The sequence below is a fragment of the Pelobates fuscus genome, chromosome 11, assembly GCF_036172605.1.
Source record: "Pelobates fuscus isolate aPelFus1 chromosome 11, aPelFus1.pri, whole genome shotgun sequence".
NCBI classification, from domain to species: Eukaryota; Metazoa; Chordata; class Amphibia; order Anura; family Pelobatidae; genus Pelobates; species Pelobates fuscus.
Window position 1 is genome coordinate 119,686,396 of NC_086327.1, and position 22,332 is coordinate 119,708,727.

The following is a 22,332-nucleotide window of genomic DNA, read 5'->3' on the forward strand; positions in this document are numbered from 1 at the left end:
TCCACCTCAGAATGGGGAGAGCTTACTTATATAGCCCAGTGGGAAGCTGATCTCGGCGAAGAACTGGAAGGGGTGGATTGGCAGGAGATTTGGGAGGCAGTGGCGACTTCCTCCATATGTGTAACCATGCAGGAAAATGCTTATAAAACTATGTTTAGGTGGTACACCACTCCGGTGAAGCTTTGCAGAATGCATAGGTTATCTTCAGACGTTTGCTGGAGAGGCTGTGGACAAAAAGGAACCTATTTGCACATGTGGTGGGAATGTCCTGTGGCCCAGACTTTTTGAAGGCAAGTGGCGGGGTTATTAAAGGATATCTTTGGCAGGGAGATAAAGCTGGACCCGTGGGTGTTCCTCCTGGCCAGGCCGCTGGAGGACTGGACCAGGACTGAACAGAAGCTGGTTCATAAGGTGAATCTAGCGGCAAGGAGGGCCCTTGCACAAGTTTGGCTTCAAGCCTCAGCTCCCCCACTTCAAGTTTTACTGCAAAAGATTAAAGATAACTTCCTCATGGATAAACTTACTGCGAGGGTCAGGGGCACGAATGCGAAATTTGATAAAATTTGGACACCTTGGATAGACAGTGGCATGGGCGATTAGGAGCCGCGGGAAATAGGTTGGAGTATTTGCGCCACTCCCTCTATGCAACTCCCGGGATCCGAATATTCTCCGAATATTCGCCGGATTTACTCCCCTTCGGAGGGGATATGGGGGCCTCCACTAGGAAGCCTCCAGGCTGTGGAAGTCTACTTGGGAGTTGTCTTGCTCCGGGTTAGGATCACAGTTACAAAAGATAGGACTAAAGATATGACTTCATACACTGGAGTTAGGGGTAATGTGACTGTACCATCCCCTCCCATACACACCCTCCTTTTCTTTCCCTTACCCCCTCCTCCTCCCCGTACGACCCCTATCCCTGTTCCCTTTTCTATCCCCACTCTCACATATCTTTCTTATTTTTCCCCTTTTCTTTCTCTTTCCTGTTTCACTTATTATTCATCTGAATGGCTTCATATTATACTCCATCGTCTCCTGAACCTCGACTCTGTTATGTTAGGTAAGGGGCACTATGGCATGGAAAGTTTATAGCTGCGTGCAATTATACTGCTGGGTGCCCCCGATACCGGGGTTGGATGGGGATCTTAGATAGCATGAAGGCTCTGCCACCATGTATGTGTATTCTTCGACACTTGATCCTCAATTTCAGGCACTATAGCCATTCTAGATCTCTTTGGATTTTATATATATTGAAAATTGGAAGGACACCATCTACATATCTGGACACTTCAGAGACGATTTACCAACTATGCCATCGATACAGCCGCACTTTCGGGCTTCACCCAGCATGATGTAACTTTTACATGTCTAAGCTTGTGAATGTGTCCGGTATGCGATGTCTGTATTGAATATGTTTGTATTGATGGTGTTCAACCTTGTTATAAATAAAGAATTAAAAAAAAAAAAAAAGTAAAATAAAAAAATAATAAAAAATAAATAGATAAAAAATATATAAACATGCGTAATTTCGTTCTAACTGTATTTTAAAACTAATATATATATATATATTGATATCAAAATACATGTAGAACGAAATAATATATATATCTATATACATAAGTATATACATATATATCACTATATATACCTATATATAAATAAATATAATATAAAAAAATTATATACATATATATATATATATATACATATATATATATATATATATATATATATATATATATACACACATATATCTATATATAATAATTCTACGTATATATTTATGTAATAATTTTACATAATTAGGTCATTTTATTAATTACAATTTGCAGGACGTGCCTGACAACCCAGGCCGAAAGTTCAGGGAATTTAATTTGCTTGCACTATATTTAACCCTGTAACTTTCCAAGACACCATAAAACCTGTACATTTACGTTTTACTCGGAAGACTTCGCTGAACACAAATATTAGTGTTTCAAAACAGTAAAATATATTACAACGACGATATCATCAGTGACAGTGAAATTTTTTGCATTTTTCACACACAAATGGCACTTACACTGACGATATAATTGTTGTGATACATTTTACTGTTTTGAAACACTAATATTTGTGTTCAGCGAAGTCTCCTGAGTATAACAGTACCCCTCATGTACAGGTTTTATGGTGTTTTCAAAAGTTGACAAAGTCAGGTTGCGTTTCAGTTTTTTCACATTAAAATTTGCCAGGTTGCCTTTGAGACCGTATGGTAGCCCAGGAATGAAAATTATCCCCATGATGGCATACCATTTTCAATAGTAGACAACCACGGGTATTGCAAATAGGGTATGTTCAGTTTTTTTAGTAGCCACTTAGTCACAAACACTGGTCTAAATCTGCTTTCAAATTATTTTTTTGCGTTTTCAAATATTAACACTAACTTTGGCCAGTGTTTGTGACCAAGTGGCTACTAAAAAAGACTGGACATACTCCATTTGCAATACCTTGGGTTGTCTACTTTTGCAAATGATATGCCATATTGGGGTAATTCTTATTCCTGGGCTACCATATGGTCTCAAAGGCAACGTAACCAATCTGGCGAATTTCAATGTGAAAAAACTGAAATATGTAACACGCTATATTTGACCCTGTAACTTCCTAAAACACCATAAAACCTGTACATAGGGTGTACTGTTTTACACATGAGACATCGCTGAATACAAATATGTGTATTGTATTGCAATAAAAGCAAACAGTATTTTGACATTCACAGTTAAAATGTCACGTAGAACTAAAAAATTTTTACAAATTCTTATTTTCTCCCATTTTTTTATATTTTTTTCATATTACATTATGTTCCATACCTAAATATTGATGTTAAACGAAAGCCCTGTTTCCCCTGAATAAAATGATATATAATAAGTGTAGGTGCATTTAATATGAAAGAGGTGAATTACGGTTCATATAGCGCAAATGCCAGGTTTTGTTTAAGTTTTTTTTGGATCACAACTTGTACATTTGGCTGCGGTCTTAAGGGGTTAAATTAAATAAGTTACGTTTGTCTAATTTGTAAACAAAATAAAAGACCATGGCCTTTTCAGCACACATCTGAGTCTGTGCCTTACTATGTTATGTTACTTGCTGTTATTATGTGTTGGTCTGCATTAACCCCTGCTAAGCACATAGTGTGCTTGGTGTGTATTTTTGAAGGTATTATATGTGTATGTGTTTGAGAGTGAGTGATATTTGCCAAATACACATACTTTTACAATCACATTCCCAACTTTCCATAGTCACACCTCTATACTCACATATACATACAAGCTAACAATCTACACAAAATCTCCATACAATGCATGTTACATCATTGAGGCCAGCAGCAGTAAAGCAAACTATCACTTGCATTATTATTTTTTTGTATTCACACTGCAATTAAATAATCTTACAGTGCCCCTCCCAAGACTGTGCTCTGGAACTGCCCCTGAGTCTAACAGTAACCGGCGGCTTGTGTGTTCAGCTGCCGGGAATCATGTTAAAATATATGTCTTTACCCTGGCTGCAGCCAGTGACCCTGTTGTAAGAGAAGTTGGAGGTACGAGGAGTGGTGGAAGCCAGTTGCTCCTCACAGAAGTCCTAGAGCTGAAGACTCTGATCATGACGTCATATCCCGACAGCTGAGACCTGGCATCACCAGCACCAGTATGTATTAGTATGGATCCTTGTGTCAGGGCTCCGCGGCTTTGAGGGGAGGCTGCAATCCTCTCGCAGCACTCACTCTCGGTCCGTCGCCGCCCGCGGTCCCCTCTTCCCCTACCCGTCAGCGAGCGGCGTCCTCTCTGCTTGATGCGCCGCTAGCGTCCTCCTCCTCTCCTCCCAGCGGCAGCATGTATAACGCTGCACGCTGGGAGCCGGCACATTTATCCGAACAGCACAATATTCAAAGCAACAGCACAATATTCACAGTGGGAGGTATAGATATCCCCCACGTGTGATTGTTAATTCTGATTGGAAGTTATCCAATCAGAATTAAGCACAGGATTTAAATACTTACCGTTCCTGTCTCTCAGTGCCCTGTTGTGGTTTTATGATACCTGTATTGCAATTTGCTCGTGTTTCTCTCTGGTTACCGAATATTTGGCTTGTTATTCCGATTCTCCTGTTTTCTCCATTCCTTTGACCTCGGCTTGTTTCTCGTTCTCCTGTTTTCTGGCTCCCTTTACTTGGCTTGTCTCCTGACTATTCTTAGTGTGCTTAACCAGTCCTTTCTAAGGACCGGTATTGCACCATTTACTATTGCACCATTTGGTGATGAATCCACGTTCCTATCCCACTGACAGAACCAAAATAGTTTTTTTAATAAACCACTTGTCCGGGAAAGCTTTAGCATGGGCCAACCCCATGTGGGAGAACACGTCTCCTATGTCCTTTGCAGATTTTTTGACAGCTTTCAAACGCACGTTTGATCAACCCGGTAGGGTTGCCTCTGCTGGCAAAGCTCTGCTTAGGGTCCGACAGGGTAACAGATCTGTAGCGGATTATACTATCGAATTCCGCACTCTAGCAGCTGAAGTGGTTTGGAATAACGACGCCCTCGTAACAGCCTTTCAGGAGGGTTTGGCCGCTTACATACTGAATGAAATAGCATCCAGGGAATTGCCTGTTCTTCTGGATGATGTTATAGACTATATAATTCTTATTGACAACCGTATTAGAGAGAGGCGTAGTCAAAGACGGATGAATACACAGGTGTTACCTGCTCTACCCAGTACTGCATTACTAGCATTACCCGCTCCTAGTCAACCATCCCCCGAACCCATGCAATTGGGATTGGGAAGATTAGGAAAATGATGTTGTTAGGAAGGTAGTGATGGAGAATTTGAGTAAAATGAGGATAGAGAGGTAGGAATTGGGTTAATGGGAGGATAGTGTGGAAAGTGATTGGATTTTAGGGGTGGATAGGGGAATAGAATGGGATTGATGGGGGATTTGAGTAAAGGGAGGGGAGGTATGTGTAAGAGAGCATAGAGGTGGGTAGGATTGATGGGAGTGAGGTTGAGTTGGAGATTTTAGCCCTGCAGAAACTGGAGCAGGAGTTGTGCTGTCCTTCCTGTATTTTCCTAGTGGGCTGGGCCTGATAAGGCAGTGGAAGGGATGTGATACTTCATTAGCTGCCAGAATGCCGTGGTGGAAACAGTGTCTATCACTAGCCTGGTCTTATTCCACCAATGGTGAACCAACAGTCTACTATAGGGCCCAGGCTTGGAGTTGCATCTCCACCATCCCCATGTTAGTCTGGCCCCGAGTGAGCCTATCCAGAATATGTAAAACACAGTTTGCAGGTGAAACACTACAATATGTAAATGTATGTGGACGGAACACCTAGAATGAAAAAGAAAAATGAAAGATAAAAGCAATAGGATGACAGTCGTTGCTGGTTTGGTAATTATAGCAGAGTTAGAAGGTTATAATGATCACAGATATGCTGTTTTTAGCAGTAGTGTAGGTTCTCGGTATCTCAGTGTAGAGATACTAGTAGCAGTTTATACAGTTAGCAAAAGGTTTCAGATACTGTGTTTCTCTATATGCATAAGGTTCCAGATACAGTGATAAGAGGACAAAAAGCAGGAATATTAAGCAGTTAATATTCCTATGTATAAATTAAAGCTATTAATGAAAGCTGTCAAAAGTAAATTACAAGAATTTACAGCTAGATCCGAACAGATGAATATTCCTTAGTAAGCAATATGGATCATTGGTGCCTTCGAAGGCGCCCCTTAACAAAAAACCTGCTCTGTTCCTGAACCCCCCTTACCTAATAATGCTACTGATCGAGAAAAATAAAGTTTTCTAAGTAATGGGGAGAGAAAGGTATTTGCCCTACGGAGGACTGTCAACTCCTAAAACTTGCAGACGCTATGTAATTTCAGTGTTGGTTAGCCGTTATAGATCGCGGTAAGTAAAGAACTGGCTCTAACAATGTTTCAAGTTGGCTCAGGACGCCCTCGAAGGCATATCTGGGATCATTATAACCTTCTAACTCTGCTATAATTACCAAACCAGCAAGGACTATCCTCATATTGCTTTTATCTTTCATTTTTCTTTTTTCATTCTAAGTGTTCCGTCTACTTTTAAACGGTCCAATAAAGGTTAGATTTTATACCCTCCTCTCACAAAGACATGACACACTTATAGGTAGAAATGTTTTGTTTTATTTTTTTGTTTTTTTTATGCACATTTGAAATTCACTGTTTAGGGGTTAACCCCCTGTTTTTGCATACTACCTCAAGGTGTCTCATTTAAAGGCTCGACATTTTTTTCTTTTTTCATTCTTAATGTATGTGGATGGTCCACAAGAGATGATGACCATGACTGGATTTACATGATAAGTGTGTGTAGGAACAGAATTCTCAGGTACCCCCAATCCCACCTTCCCTTCCAAACTAATAAAAGCAAAACTTGTTGTATATATAAACACAGAGATTGTGTGTGTGTGTGTGTAGTGTGTGCATGTACATCAGTGTGTGTAAATGTCTTAATGCATGTCTATGTGTGTTTGTGTCTGTGTGTGTGTAGAGAATGTCTGTCCCCCAGACTCTTCCCTCCAATCAATCATATATGCAGTTTCCCTCCCTCCACATTCAGACATATCTCAGATCCTTCTAAATTAGTCATGTGTCTAGCCCCTTCTATTTACAGTCATATTGGCCTGTGCTTTTGGTATAACCCCCTGCCCTTTGCTTCTGCTTTTTGTTTGGCTTCTCCCACTTTCCTAGTATCTGTCCTAATTTACCGTATCTCCTGTGCTTTTCTCTCCTCACTTGCTTTGTCTTCTCATTTCCTCATTTACTGAGCCCCCATCATACAATCTAGAATTAGTTGTGCTGCCAAGAGTAGAGCTGCCACCATTCAGACATCCACCTATAGGCAGTTGCCTCTACATAATGGGAAATAATGTGTTATCTAGCTTGCTAGACCCTGCAAGAGCCTCCTGTATGTGATTAAAATTCAATTTAGAGATTGAGATACAATTATTTAAGGTAAATTACATCTGTTTGAAAGTGAAACCAGTTTTTGTTTTCATGCAGGCTCTGTCAATCATAAACAGGGGAGGTGTGGCTAGGGCTGCATAAACAGAAACAAAGTGATTTAACTCCTAAATGACAGTGAATTGAGCAGTGAAATTGCAGGGGAATGATCTATACACTAAAACTGCTTTATTTAGCCAAAGTAATTTAGGTGACTATAGTGTTCCTTTAAATTCTTGACTTGTAACATTTAAAGAATATATACTCATTAGGGATTGCACTAAATGGGTTATAAACAGGGTTATTTTATTATTTGGCACGTTAACAGCACATAAAACATTGTGTTCAACTGAAATCTTAATAGACTTGTGGTGTAACTGAAAGAAGGATGGGTAGCAGTCAGGGATAGTTTTAGAATAATGAGGAAAAGGGAAGTAAAAGAAAAGAAGTAACGAGGTCCGATGATTAAAAATGGGAGAACCTTGTGAAGATGATGTCAACGAGGAGATTTTAATTATGGCTCGTCTTGAACAGGAATGTTATTTTACAAGAAAGGAAAGTGGCCCCTATTTTCTTCAACTTTTGCATAGATAATATTCAATCAGGTCTGCCATCACATTTTTTGAGCTTTTAAACAGAATATATCTTGACTATCGTAAAATTCTCCTTGGGAGTTGAGGTCCCTAAGTACATGAAACTCTTCAACAACACATCCAGAATCGGCCATTGCTTTCTTGACAAAGTTTTCCTCCACTGAAAGAGCAGAAAATAATTTATCCCCTACAACATACTGAGAGGCTCTGAGATATTCAGACACTATGAGATATCCTCCAGGTTTTAACAAAGTCACAATATTCTTTAGATACGCTATAAACTCTTCCAATGTTGTAGCAACACAAATGAGACATGATGCGAAGATCACACAGTCCACTTGAGGCAGTGAAAGTGGATGGAGAGGGTTGGCTTGGGTGACATCACATTTCAGAAAGGAGACCTTTCCCCTAATCTTCTCTGCTTTTTCCTCAGGTGTTGACCTAAAATCAAGTGATAGAAAGTTCAGACTTGCTTTTGTCCAATTGCTCAGGAAGTCTGAAACATGAAGACTTTTGCACTTTGGTGCCATGTAAAATTAGATTTTTTTTCAACAATAATAGATAGACACATACGTTCAAAATGTACGTGTGATAACAATAAAAATATTTCTCTCTTGATGCTAAATATCAACACATCACCATTTCTTCAACTTAAAGGACCACTATAGGCACCCAGACCACTTCAGCTCAATGCAGTGGTCTGGGTGCCAGGTCCATCTAGGGTTAACCCTGCCTGCTGTAAACATAGCAGTTTCAGAGAAACTGCTATGTTTACATATGGGTTAATCCAGCCTCTAGTGGCTGTCTCATTGACAGTCGCTAGAGGCGCTTCCGCGATTCTCACTGTGATTTTCACTGTGAGAAGACGCCAACGTCTATAGGAAAGCATTCAGAATGCTTTCCTATGGACTGACTGAATGCGCGCGCGGCTCTTGCCGCGTATGCGCATTCAGCCGATGACGTCTGAAGAAGGAGGAGAGTCCCCAGCGCTGAGGGAGCCCCTTCCTCCAACTTCAGCCCGGCGGGAGTGGGACCCTGAGGGTGAGGGCACCCTCAGGGCACTATAGTGCCAGGAAAACGAGTATGTTTTCCTTGCACTATAGTGGTCCTTTAAGTCTTATGTGCAATAACTTACATCAGTGATAAAAATGAGTGAAATAAAGAGTAAATACACATACGTTTTCAATGTTGGACACTACCTTGCTGAAAATGACATACAATGTAGGGGATGGTGGATGAATTAATACCATAAAACCTTTGATTAACGCTTAAAGGGACACTCCAGGCACTATAACAATTTCTCTAAATTAAGCTGCTATGGTGTCAGGAGGCCACCTCAGGCACTCTCACCTAAGTGGTTAAACCCCCCTGAGGTTTCCTCCAACTGCAATCTCCACTTCTGAAATTTCAGTGACTCCCAATTCACAAAACTGGCTTGGAAGGAAATGTACCTTTTTTTAAGCCAGTTTTTTTTAATGAGGAGTCACTGATTGACTGAGAGCATCAGATGATCACTGGCAGCCAATCAGTGACACTCCTGTCTGTTGGCACTCTGCTTTTCCTGAAAGTGAAAATTCAGAAGCCGGATGCCGCCTTGATGGGAGTGGAGATCGCAGCTGGAGGCAACTTTGGAGTTAAACTGTTTGAGAAAGTTTGAGTTCCACCAGGAGCCTCCTGACACCATAACTTAATTTAGGTTAAGTAGTTATGGTGCCTGGAGTGTCCCTTTAATAACCACATTCTTCTCTCATGTGACATCCTTTAAATATATATATGCATTTGAGAGTGTTTTAGAAAATGGGGAACATATTTGAGTATTTAAATATGTTAGAAACATTGTAATTTACATTGCTACATACTAGACCAGTAGAGTCCAGCTATCTGGATCAAATAAGTTATCATGGATGTAGGGGTAATTTCCATTCAGAATATACATTGACTATTATTTTCATGTTTCCCTAATTTCCGTGTGTCCTTCATTAGATATAATTTTGTCTTATATTTTAATAAATCATCTTTACTATTAGCAAAATTTTGAAAGTAAAAGAGATACCGTACTTTAACAAGAATTAATGCAGGTAATCACGATTTATTTTTATATATTTAAAAGTATTTTATCTGGAAGAATGCATTGATGTAGAGTGTCCTGACAATCATGATTGTATAATTCTAAGCTCACACCAGTATTTATTGTTGGTTTGTGTATTGTGTTATTATTTAGAGAGCAAAAAGATATTTTACAGTCACACATGAGACAAACAGCAATCATTGCATACGCTAAATACACACCTGCCACCTTCCAGTTCACATGCTTGTTTTATGTATGAAGACCAATCAAAGGCATTTTTGTCCTCATTCAACCACAGTCCGATTTCGTTTAAGTTATTTTGGAAATAATCCGTCAGGTAGATGTTGTTGAAATTTTCACAGGCTGAGAGAATATGACATATTGTTGGACCTGCAGCAATTTCTATCAAATTATCCCCTTGTATACAACCTGTTAAGAAAAAAAAAAAAAAAAGATTATTTTTTGCAAAGATAAATATAAGGAACACAGATATTTGAAAATATTAAACACATTCACTATATTTATAAAAACAATTAATCTCATTCTGTATGATGGGTGGTATGAATTAAAAATGTTATTGAATAGTGAATAATGTAATTGACAATACATCTAGTCCCTAAAGTCAAGGCAGTGAATAAAAGCCAATTTGTATTTATTTGTGTTCACACAGTGCATGTGTATGAATGTATGTTTGTGTTTGTATTGTTAGAGTGAGTGAAGTGCTTATTCGTGTGTCTGTATGTAGTGTGGAGTAGGAATCCTGAGATGTATAAACAAATACCTATACACTGATACACATACACACATATACACACACTGACACACATCCGGATACTCAGACACACACACACACACAGATACATGGACACATATACAGACACACAGATACACAGACAAACAGAAAGATACACAGACACACAGATACATTCACTAATATACAGATAGATACACAAAAACACAGACACACAGATACACATATAGAAACATAGAGACACAGACACACATACAGACATGCATTCAAAATGTACATTTAGGTTATCCTACTCTGTGCACTTCCTCTCTGCTTTCCTCCAGCACTTCTCTGTGTTCTCTGAGAGGAGGTTGCTGGCTGTTATTTCCTCCCCTTCTGCCTATATATTGCAGGGGTCCGGTTGTGCTGTTAAAGGGCAGCACTTTTGACTTTGCCCCTGAAAACACTTTTGCGATCAGATGCCCCTAAGTGCAATGGCCACCCAATGGGCTTGTGGGTCCAGTGCAGTAGTTTTTAAGGTATGTCACTGAGTCTGTATGAATGCAGGGGTTTGTTTGTATGGCATGTCAATGACTGTGTGTGTGTGAATTTAGTGTCCTGCATGGACATTTCAGCATGCATATGTGAATTCTTGGTTATGTTGTATGGCTTGTCAGTGTCTTTAGAAATGCAGCAGTGGGGGGAGGCGGGGCCGGGCTGCCGAACGGAATGGTCGCAGGAAAGACCAGCTCCTGCAAAACCTGATCTAATAAGCCTATAAACAGTAACTTTCAATAAATTAACTGACCAACAACTGCGACCCTCGGTGTGCAAGGGCCACCGGAGCCGAGGAGAGGCTTGCTCGTGGAGTTTTAGTCCCTCAGGGGAGAGATCTCTGCTGTATCGGCGGGACCTTGCCGGCGGTGAGTGGAGTGGACGGCCGCCACTCCACTATCCTGCCCAACCGTGTCCCATGTCAGCACTCAGAGGTAATACCACACCACTATACAGGCCCATATCAAGATGACCGCCAGACCTCAGCCCACCTCGCTGAAGGCCTGCTTACAGCCTGTTCTCGTGGTGGACCCGCCCATGCAATAATCCGACAACATGTGCCCACAACCTTGGACGAAACTGCAAATGAGCAGACAACCTCCTGCCCATCAGTACCTACCTGCCGACGAACGAGGCATGGAGCTTTGTGTCCCTCGGGTGATAACGCTGAGGTGTAGACGCAGACAGGCGCCGCACTCTGAGCATCAGCCACGACGGCACAACCTCCAAGTCGGCCGCCTCTTACCTGAGCCGTGGGCTGCCCGGGGGGTCCTTGTTGGCGAGTACCCCGTGCAAGGAGGACTTTGACACAGCAGAGCAGAACACATGAACCGCAAAGCCCACACGCTGCTGACCCAACGACCAGGCAGGATCGGCCTCAGAGGGGTGCTGCACCGGAGCGGATTGCGGATAGGGATAGTTGGAGCGACCGACTCAAACATACTGTACTTGGGTTGCTCGGTGACTGTGCCTCACCCTCTAAGAGTGGCTGAGAGAGCTAAAGACGATCTTTAACAGTCTTGAAGTCGTAAGCTGTAATCCAAATCATATGCTGTGTTAGCTGTAGTCAGATCTATTAACCCCAGAGGCACTAATAGCCCGATATTTAATTCGTGCACATGTAGGTTTCATATGTGCATCTCTACATAGGAAATTTATTTTGTTTTAGCTGCTGATTTTTACAGAAATAGTTACAATACTATTTTTATTTATTTTATTTAGACTATTCATTGGTTATCACGTTAGTCAGTTATCTATTTAGTACTAGCGCTCTCTTTTCTTGTATATGATATTTAATTCGTGATTTACTAGCCTCTGAGTTTGAATATAGCTGCACCCTCACCAATGCATAAGACAAGCTTTATGTCACTGATCATTACCATTCCCACACAGTGAGCAACAACCATCTGTAACACATATATTCACTACCAGCCATCAATACTAGTTGTTACACCTCGCTAGCCACCACTATAATTGTGCAGTAAAACAGACAGGCATAAAGCGACCTCGTTAACAATAACTCATGTCTCACTATGCAATGTCTTTGATAATCTGTGAACCTGCAAATCACACCAAAAAGAAATAATAATAAAAAAAAAAAAAAGAAATGCAGGGGTGTATTCTTAAAGGGACATTGTAGCACCATAATAATTTAGTTTTATTAAAGGAACTCTGTACTTACTATAACAACTTTATCTAAATTAAACTGTCATAGTGCCTACAATAGTTCTCCTGTGTCCTTGCCTCACAATTCAAATATTCCAATAGTCAGAAAGTTTGTAACGCAGATCCAAGCTTCACCTCAAAGCCCACTGTATAGGAGTGCCGGGACTGTTACAGGCTCTAAAACCCCGGCAAACAACATTACGTGCGCATGCGCAGTGCCATCACTAAATTCGATGCAGGCATTGGGAAAATAATTGCCTTTCAACAACTATTATGGGTTGGTTAATCTCCCCAAAAGGCATGTGGCCTGTCACTGGCATCTCAATGAATGATCAATTTCAATGTTTTATTCAATTATATAATTGTAGAGAAGTGACAGTACTAGTTTAAAAAAAATGTGGTGCTAGCACTGCCAGCATTTGAATTTTTTTTTTTTTTTTTTTATTCTTTATTTTTGTTGTGCATAAGCTTTTTAACAGTCGATTGTGAGGTACCCCAACGGCATTCCTCCAACGCATAGTAGACAGTTTAACAGAGAGGTACAAGGCCCTGGGGAGTTAGCGCAGCTAAGCGGACAAGGGCACATGTAGGAGTGTGGGGATAGATGCATGGGAGGGTCTTTGGTAGTGTGTGTATGTGTGTGGGAGGGGTTAGGGCTATGTGAGTTAGTAGGGGGAGGTCTAACCTCAATGCCACTTGGGATTCGGGCCAGTAAACAGCTTCCCGCCCGCCCACCCCGTGTAGGTTTAGTTAGTCACAGCGAGTCAGGGGTATGTCCTTGCCAATTACGTTTGGTTATGTTTAAGGATGGAATAAGTTCCTTATGTTTACAGGTCTCAGGCTCCCCTGCTTCAAAAGGTTTAACTTTAGGTTGCCTGAGGTCTCGTGCCCATCGAGCGTGGATAAGGTCGGCTGATGGCAGGCATTGGAATATGTTTTTATGACGGGGGGGAGGTGAGAGGCAGTGGTGTTTAGGAGCCACTGTAGGTTTATTGGCAAGGACGGGGGGTCTCTGTATAGCACTGTATGTTGAATTGTATATGTATATATGTTATTTATATTTCGTTACAGAACGAAGAGTTTAATATATGGAGTTATGGGTGTGTTATACAGTAATTTATTTATGTTATAATAAATGCTGTGGCCTGTTCATCCATACCACGTTGTCTGTCGTTAGTGGGGGAGGTTGAATGGGGTTAGTTATGTTTATGCTTCATCGTAATTCCCCACTATGTACATACATGCAATATCTAGCACAAATTTTGTGTTTAAAGGTAGTTGAGTAGGAACATGGTAGGAAGTAAGCTTAGTTAACATTAAACTTTGTGTCACACCCAATAATATTATTAATAACAGCGTTAAACTAGGTTATGAAAAGACATATCTGGCTTACAGTGTCACAACGGCAAGGAAAAACGGTTATACTCATGGTTTAACATTAGTTAGGTATTGGAGGGTGTTGCACATTTTCTTTTATATACAGTAATGACGCTTGTCAGATATTTGCTCCTGCGCCGTATATCAGTATTGAGGTGCAAGGTTAGTTAGAACAGAAAAACATAAGTGGCCTAAAATAGCATGAATTAACCAGGGACCGCTGCCATAGGTTAGTGCGGCATAACATAGGCTTATAAGACTAACACAGCTTAGGTGGGCAGTTATACGTTTGGGGTTTCATTAGTTAGGCCTTAGATGATATAAAATATTATAGCCTCGCGTATCGTTAACTGCTGTGCCTCATTTAGCGTGCTATAGCCTGTAGCAATGCGTTATACATTATGCATGAACAGTAACATAGTGATAAACCTCAGTAGGTAAGAGAATCTCTGTGGCTTAGTAAACAGGCTATCCTAACTGACGTGGGTGCCTTGGGCACTGAGTGAGTGAACAAGCATGAGTGTCAAGCCTAGGTGTAATAGCAGGTTATGGGCATATATACAAAAAATATGCTTTTATAACAGTTATGATCACCACCGTTATCCACTGGCTGTATATTTTTTCTGGCGGTCAGAGGAGTGGGTCATAAGGCTCGTAGGTTCTTGGCGTCGGTTGATGGGGGTGATTGGCAACAGTTTATCAGTCTCGCGCTCGGTCTGGGTCGTTCACCCCACCCCAGTGTTCGGGAACAGGTAGGTGAGTGCCCTAGGGGGTGATGTGTAGGCTGTTGCTCCAGGGGGAGATCTGTATAGTCTCGTGTACGAGGTACCCCATGGCTCACCAGTCGCTGCTCGATGTCCTGTAAGTGGTTGCTGCCATCTTCTTAGAGTTGTGGTCACCCGTGGAGGTGTATTTTGCCCAGGTGCTGTTCCCTGTTGGGACAGTGATTTAGGGCGGTTGCTGGCTTGGTGCAGCCTGGTTGTTCCATGTGCTGTTGCTCGGCACTCGGTGGTTAGCCGGTCAGGCGTGCTGTGCTCTGGCATGCTGCTGGGGCTTTGGGGCCGTCCGGCGTTCTCCTTGCCGCCTGTGTGGGTGCAGGACCGTGCTCCCGGGTTGGCGCGGTCTGCCTCTCGCCTAGTCATTTGCCGGTGCTTGTGTGGACGGATGCCCGCCTGGAATACCTGTAGTGGGGTACCATAGTGGCATCTGCGGGTCGACGGTCGGATACACCTGGCCACCGCCCGTGCCGCTTGGACCGCATTTGATTTTAAAAGAAACTATGGTGATGCATTTTTTCAGAAGACAATATCAATCATAAATAGTAAAACATAGAATAAAATACAAGCAACACAAGTAACATACCTGAAGCAAATGCTTTCGATAGAAAAGAGAGGACAAATTTGGATTCTTTATCTACTTCCTGCGTTTGAGGGTCTACACCATAGAAGGTGTCCAGATATATTCTGGAATCTAAATAAGTTGCATATGAGGCACTTTCTTTTGACACCACCTCCATGATTTGTCGTACCTAGAAATAATTCCTACACAATAAATGCAGAAAATAAGGATTTAGCATAATCTTATTTTTCCCAAGACAGTATTTACAGTTAAGCATGTAATGTCAGTTTGACTCTTTTAGTAGTTAGCTATTAACTTATATGCTTCAAGAGAGTTTTGGAGTCTCAAAATGCTAATTAGTTTGCATTAAAAAGAATTGTTACAGTTTTCTTCGGTGTCTAAATATCATCTTTGAGATCACTAGATCATTTAAAATTCTCAAGTCTAGCAAGGAATCCCTGTTTACTAATTACAGAATTACGCATTAGTAATGCACGAGTCATTCCGTTGAGCTGGATTTTCCTACCCTGCACAAGTCTACGTTCTAGCACAAAACATAGTTTTATACAGCTAACCATCTGCGTTTTCTCTTACCTGATTGTCCAACTAGAGTATTGAGCCCCTGTGCTTGCTATGCAAAGAAAGTGAGCTATGAATATATAGTAGGAGGCTCCTTTCTCGCCTAAAGTGTATTCTTAACCCTTTTTCTTGAATTTCTAGTATTTTAGAATGTTTAGCATTCTTTACACAGAACATTCAGTCCTAAACAAATAAGTGCAGTCTGATTGACAATATAGGATTTGAGATCATTGATTTTAAACCCTTAAGGACACATGATATGTGTGACATGTCATGATTCCCTTTTATTCCAGGAGTTTGGTCCTTGAGGGGTTAAACTATTTTATTGTATTTTTTGGTGATTTTTTTTGGTGTATTAGAAATGTAATAAATACATTTATCGTATGTGTGTGTACGGAGGATGCGATGACATGAGGACATGATCATGCTTTAAGGAGAGGGGTCTGAGTGGCTGACGGACCGGCGGCCATATGTTGCCATGTGGTAGCGGTATTTGATGCGAGCAGGCAAAGATACGAATAGCGGGTTTCAGGAGATCTGGTGGCAATAGGGATTAAGCTCGACAAGAGACTAACAAGTGGCAGAATCTCGAAGAAGAGTAGGACTGGTGGTCCATAAAGGCTCACGGAGAACGGTGCTCTGTCAGGGTAGCGTGGAATAGAAGGATCAAGGTTACTGAAGAGATTTGGCCGTGGGAGTCCTTATAAGCCCTGATTAGATCAGTGGGAAAACCGCATCTCTTTGTTGGTAACAGTAACAGGTTTGTTGGAGTCAAATTATACTGCTGGGCAAAGCGTTCCATGAACCTTACTTTTTGAATGTTCAGGGAGTGCCTTTCAGTGATACACAGACAAATTAGGCGACTATCAGTGTATTACGGGTCAGGCAAACATATTTATAGACAAAAGTTACAGCAAAAGTAACATGACAAGATTACATCAGCTAAACACAATATTGCTTATTCAGCAACCAACATGCATTTTTGTAACCAAGAGGTTAAAATTTAATTTTTTATGGTCTGCAACAGGTTTCACGATAAAAGACAACAAATACAGGGTGCGCTAAATAAAATAAAATAAAAGAAGGTGAAAAAAGTCTCTATAGGTACAGTGTAGACCTTGAGTAACTGTTCTTCTATTCTTGCTTTGGAATCTCAGTAGTCGAATATGGAATACAAAAGCAGAGAAGGGGGAGACCAATAGTGCAACACCGTAATGCTGAAAGGATCACAAACAACACAGACGTGGAGAAGTGCCGACTTACAATTTTTAGAGCTACGCCCAGCTCTAGGTAAAACAGCATACAGTGGTATTTAATACTCCCCACATGTAGGATATTAATTTTTAGGATTTTTGTAGGATAATAATTAACCTTTTTAATTTCTTGTAATGTTTTAAAATAAGTGTAATTTTATGTAAATATGATTATTAGCTATTCCCTTTATTATTAGCTAAATGTACTGTTATTTTTTATTTTTATTTTATTTTATTTTAATTTATTTTGTTGTTAATCATATACTAAGACCATCATTTCATTAGTTTTTAACTATTTTTTTATTATTTTTTTATTTTATTCTCTTCTAATAAATGTATAATGTATTTTATTACACTATCACTGTCTTAATATTCTGTATGCTCTCTTCCCATTATTTATATACCTCACTACTTTGCCCTTTATATATATTGCCTTTTCTTCATATTCCACCCTTCTGCCCCTTTACCCTTCTGCCCTTCACCACTATGGGCGCTTATAATCCTCTCTTCCCCTCATTAATTATGACTCCCCCATCCTCTATTCCGTTTTAATTTTCGTTCCGATCACGCCATTATCTTAGACGTGATCCGGACTATATCTCCCTCCATGCTTAGCAATATCACATGGCACTATGCCGTTACCGCCCACCCGCCCGTTTAATTGATTTAGAATGGCCGCGCCCTCGTAACCTTTCACCTGTCCTTTCATCTTTCAATTTCTTCTCTTACCTTGCATATAAATCTATTTTTTTTCGTCCCCTACAGGTCCTTAGTGGGTTAAGTATAACATTACATACAAATATAAAAACAATTCTTTTTTTACTGTTTTAGTATGTTAGCCTATTATATGTATAATTTTAAGTCATGTGACCGCGGTCACGTGGTAATGATGCCATTTTGGCGCCAATTTTTTAAATTTATGCCATATAGCTGCCTATATAATGTAAATAGCCAGGATTATTTTCTCTACACTTGAAAAAGCCTATTGTTTGGCGAAACGCATTGTGTATTTTTACTTTGTTTTATATTAAAGTATTTTGTGACTACCTTTCACTTTGGGTTAGTTAATTTACTTTATATGTTGCTGTTTTATCCTGGCTGATTTTTATCATCATTTTTAACAAGATCCAGTACTGCAAAAGAAATCCCTGGTGGGGATTATTCCACCTACGCTTGGTTTATAGAGCAGTGTGCCTGCTCTGAACACTGTAAGTACGTTTCTTTTTATCTCTTTGTCATTTTATAAATGGAAAACACTATGGGCCCTCTCTTGTGATTTTATTTTCATAAGACCGGCACTGCAAGCATCACTAGAGGAATATCCTACACGTGGGGAGTTTAAATACCACTGTATGCTGTTTTACCTAGAGCTGGGCGTAGCTCTAAAAATTGTAAGTCGGCACTTCTCCACGTCTGTGTTGTTCGTGATCCTTTCAGCATTACGGTTTTGCACTATTGGTCTCCCCCTTCTCTGCTTTTGTATTCCATATCCGACTACTGAGATTCCAAAGCAAGAATAGAAGAACAGTTACTCAAGGTCTACACTGTACCTATAGAGACTTTTTCACCTTCTTTTATTTTATTTTATTTAGCGCACCCTGTATTTGTTGTCTTTTGTCCTCTCCATCCTCTGAAGGATTTGAGGGTTACCCTTCCTCTCAGGTGTGCAGCTTTATCCCCCCTTGTGATCAGTACTGTAGCGCTGTTCCCTCCCCACTTTTTCTCACTACAGGTTTCACGATAAGCTGACATTTAACAACTGCTATTTCTAATATAGTCTTGTCCATTTACAGTAGCCACGTACTTCATTTTTAACCCTTTCAAGGGTTGATAACCCGATATGGGGCCAATGAACTGTATGTGTTATATCTAATGTTTTAAAAGCTGTAAAATACATAAAACCCTCATCTGCACTTCTGGGGAAGAGAAAAACTAGCTGGTAAACATCACAGAGAAGGGTGAATGAATCTTTATATTAGAAACACAACATATAAGTCCTCTCTTTTCCTATATATTAAGAGGTGAAATGTATGTTTGACAAAATCCTTATTGCACAAACAAATTACTCCTAATTAGCACAGCTTGGAAGGGCTCCCTCCAAATTGTGATGGAGAGAATTGAAACCATACAAAAAAAAAATGAAATAGATACTATACAAATAAGTAAGATCTCTATATAAAAATATTATTTGAGAGGGGAAACAACTGTGGCAAAGAGAAGGAGAGAGAGAACAAAGCAGATATCCCAGTACCCCGGCTGGGAACCTCCGCCAAGGACTGCTTCCTAGCTGGAACAGGGAAAAACCTCAAAGTTTCTGCCCCAGTTTAACTGGGGTCCTCCGGGAGCCTTTCCATCCTGAAGCAGGATAGGGAACTAGCTCTATTCCCTCCCAAGGACTGGATGACACACAGTCCTGGGAGCTATAATCCTTACAAGGACTTTCTCTGCCGAATCCTTCACAAGCTGGAACAAGGTGCTTAACAGTGATTAGAGCCCTTTCCCAGACCTATACCATAGTTGGTGGGCAGGAGGCCGGCTTCCACACTCCTCCAGAAGTCTGTGGCAAACGTACATGAGAAGGAGTGTTTGTCACATATCTTCCCCCTACTGGGGAGAGTAGCCAAACCCCACACCTTCAAACTGTCTAGGTCTGTGTTAGTCTGGTGACCTTTCCCAAAAGGTTCAGTTGTCCAGAGGGCCCTTCTGCTACGAGCTCCCATTTGTAAATCCAGGGTCCTGCTGGGATGGAAAACACCTGCACTGCACTCCTTGTGGACCAAGTGGTCATTAAGGACAAAGGGCGCAATTCTCCTCTCTAGGGGATACCTCCTGACGCTGGAGAGTAGGACCGGCTGTCCCCACTCTCTGGAACACAATCTGTTGCTGGGGAGTAGGACCAGCTATCCCCACTCCCAGTAATTTGCACTGCAGCTGGGGAGAGAGACCATTTGTCTCCTCTCCCTGGAATAAGCACTGCCGCTGAGGAATGAGGCTGACTGTCCCCTCCCTGTAATCTTTTTCCTCAAAGCTTCTGGAAAGACTTGTCTTTACCCGTGTGCCTCACTTCCTCAATTCCAACTCTTTCCTTGACCCTCTTCAGTCTGGCTTCTGCCCTCTCCACTCTACTGGGACTGCTCTTATCAAAGTTACTAACGACCTAATCGCAGCTAAATCCAAAGGCCACATACAAATTCTTTTTGACCTCTCTGCTGCCTTTGACACCATTGATCATGCTCTCCTTCTTCAAACTCTTCAATCACTCCGTCTCTGTGACTCTGTCCTCTCGTGATTTTCCTCTTATCTCTCCCAACGCTCATTCAGTGCCTTCTTTTCTAATGATACCTCCTCCCCTCGTCCTGGCTCAGTTGGAGTCCCCCAAGGCTCTGTCCTTGGTCCCCTTCTATTTTCTCTTTATACTGCCTCTCTTGGCAAACTTATTACCTCATTTGGATTCCACTACCACCTGTACGCTGATGACACCCAGATATATCTCTCCTCCCCAGACCTCTCCCCTGCCATCCTGCAATGTGTTACTGCTTGCCTTTCTTCCATCTCTGACTGGATGTCCTCCCGCTTTCTGAAACTCAATCTCTATAAAACTGAGCTCCTTATCTTTCCTCCTCCTAATACTGATCCTCCTCTTTCGCTCTCCCTTCAAGTTAGTGGTATCCACATCAGTCCATCCATTCTGACCTCACCTTTGAGCCTCACATCCAGTATGTTGCCAAATCCTGTAGTTTCCATTTTAAAAACATAGCCCGCACCCGCTACTTTCTTACGCAAGATGCTACCAAAGAGCTTGTCCATGCTCTAGTAATTTGGTCTTCCCAAAAGTCGTATTGCCCCGCTACAGTCTGTAATGAATGCTGCCGCCAGACTGATTTTCCTCTCTAGTTGGTCCTCTCACACCTCACCCCTCTTTCAGTCCTTACATTGGCTTTCTGTATCCTAAAGCAGTCAATTGAAAGTGCTAACCCATACTAGGGACATACAGAGAGTTGTAAGAGCGTGCCAGATTGACCTGGCTCATTTTGGGTCTAGCCCCTTTGCGTGGCACCAATTACGATGTTTACATACCTGGCCTTTTGATCATATTCATCCTTAAATTGGGATGCTCATGTTGAGGAGTATGTGTTAGTGTGTGCTTTTGTGTGAGCATAATTCTGAGTATGAGTCTGAGTGTTCGGGTAAGTCGGTATATGAGTGTCAATTTGTGCCTATGTATATATGTTAATATGTTGGTTTATCGGTGTTAATGTGTCTGTGTGTGAATGTTTCTGAGTGTCTGTGTATGCATGCTTGTATGTATCTACATGTGTGTTTTCAGCCTTTTGCTAAATACATTGGAGTATGTAGCAAGTTATGTATGTGTGCTTATTCTTCATGTGTGTATGTGCATGTGACTGCTGCGTCTTTATGTAAACAATAGTGGGAGTGTGACCCAGCAGGTCCTTCAAATTGTAAATGTGGTCCGGAGATCAGGAGTGTAACTTCCATTAAGTATGTCCTGGCTCTGCGCAATAATAGGGGTGCCTCAATGGCATGGAGCTGATATATGTATTATATTCTGTCCATTGTGTAAAATATTAGCCCATATATTCTTTCTGAAGGTCTACATATCGGCTTACAGATATCATTGTCACAGGTAGCTATGAAAAAACAGTGATAAATCAAGATTTTTTTTTTATATCTCTTTCCTGGCGGCGTATACTTTATAAAGAGGTTGTTACATTTTTTAAATTCTCATTCAGTTGCTGCATTCAAATACAGTCTTTCTGAAATAATTCTGTCACCGAATCCCAGAGCCACATTTTTCACTCTACAGTTTTACTGTCACTGTCAAAGAACCTGGGTTTTAGTTTGTGGATCAAAGGTTTATATTTGTGTCTTTGAAAGCTTTTAATAATGGACGTGTAATTGTAGTAGGGTCATGGGAGTTGGAATTAACCCAATAATAAGCATTTTTTAAATAAAAGGTCACAAAGGGCAAGTCAAGAATTTTTTTTACTTACTATTTACCTATGTGACCAGAATTTGTAGAAAGCTTCAGGCCAGGTATATTTTCCTGAATGTCATATATTCTCTGCAGCCTACTGGTTCTGCCTGTCTTTTGGGCGTTAATTCTTCAACATTTTTGGATTGTTATCATGTGTTACTGATTCTACTGGTTGTT

General features: G+C 41.0%; 1 protein-coding gene across 1 annotated transcript; it reads right to left on the reverse strand.

The window, feature by feature from the left end:
- Nucleotides 1-7,312: 7,312 nt before the first annotated feature.
- LOC134577114 (indolethylamine N-methyltransferase-like) lies at nucleotides 7,313-15,519 on the reverse strand. The gene is made up of 3 exons (XM_063435770.1): nucleotides 15,352-15,519; nucleotides 9,884-10,091; nucleotides 7,313-8,035 (listed from the first exon to the last, which is right to left on the reverse strand). The coding sequence occupies exons 1-3, from the start codon at nucleotides 15,503-15,505 to the stop codon at nucleotides 7,615-7,617; spliced, it is 783 nt and encodes a 260-aa protein (XP_063291840.1). The 5' UTR covers nucleotides 15,506-15,519; the 3' UTR covers nucleotides 7,313-7,614.
- Between the last annotated feature and the right edge of the window lie 6,813 nt (nucleotides 15,520-22,332).

What these genes read in the sequence shown, in the direction of transcription:
- LOC134577114 (XM_063435770.1), bottom strand. Translation starts at nt 15,505, where the DNA reads ATGGAGGTGGTGTCAAAAGAAAGTGCCTCATATGCAACTTATTTAGAT. An exon ending in ATCGAAAGCATTTGCTTCAG is followed by an intron (nt 10,092 to 15,351) that starts GTATGTTACTTG and finishes TTTTCTTAACAG; the next exon opens with GTTGTATACAAGGGGATAAT. An exon ending in TGTGAACTGGAAGGTGGCAG is followed by an intron (nt 8,036 to 9,883) that starts GTGTGTATTTAG and finishes ACTTGATTTTAG; the next exon opens with GTCAACACCTGAGGAAAAAG.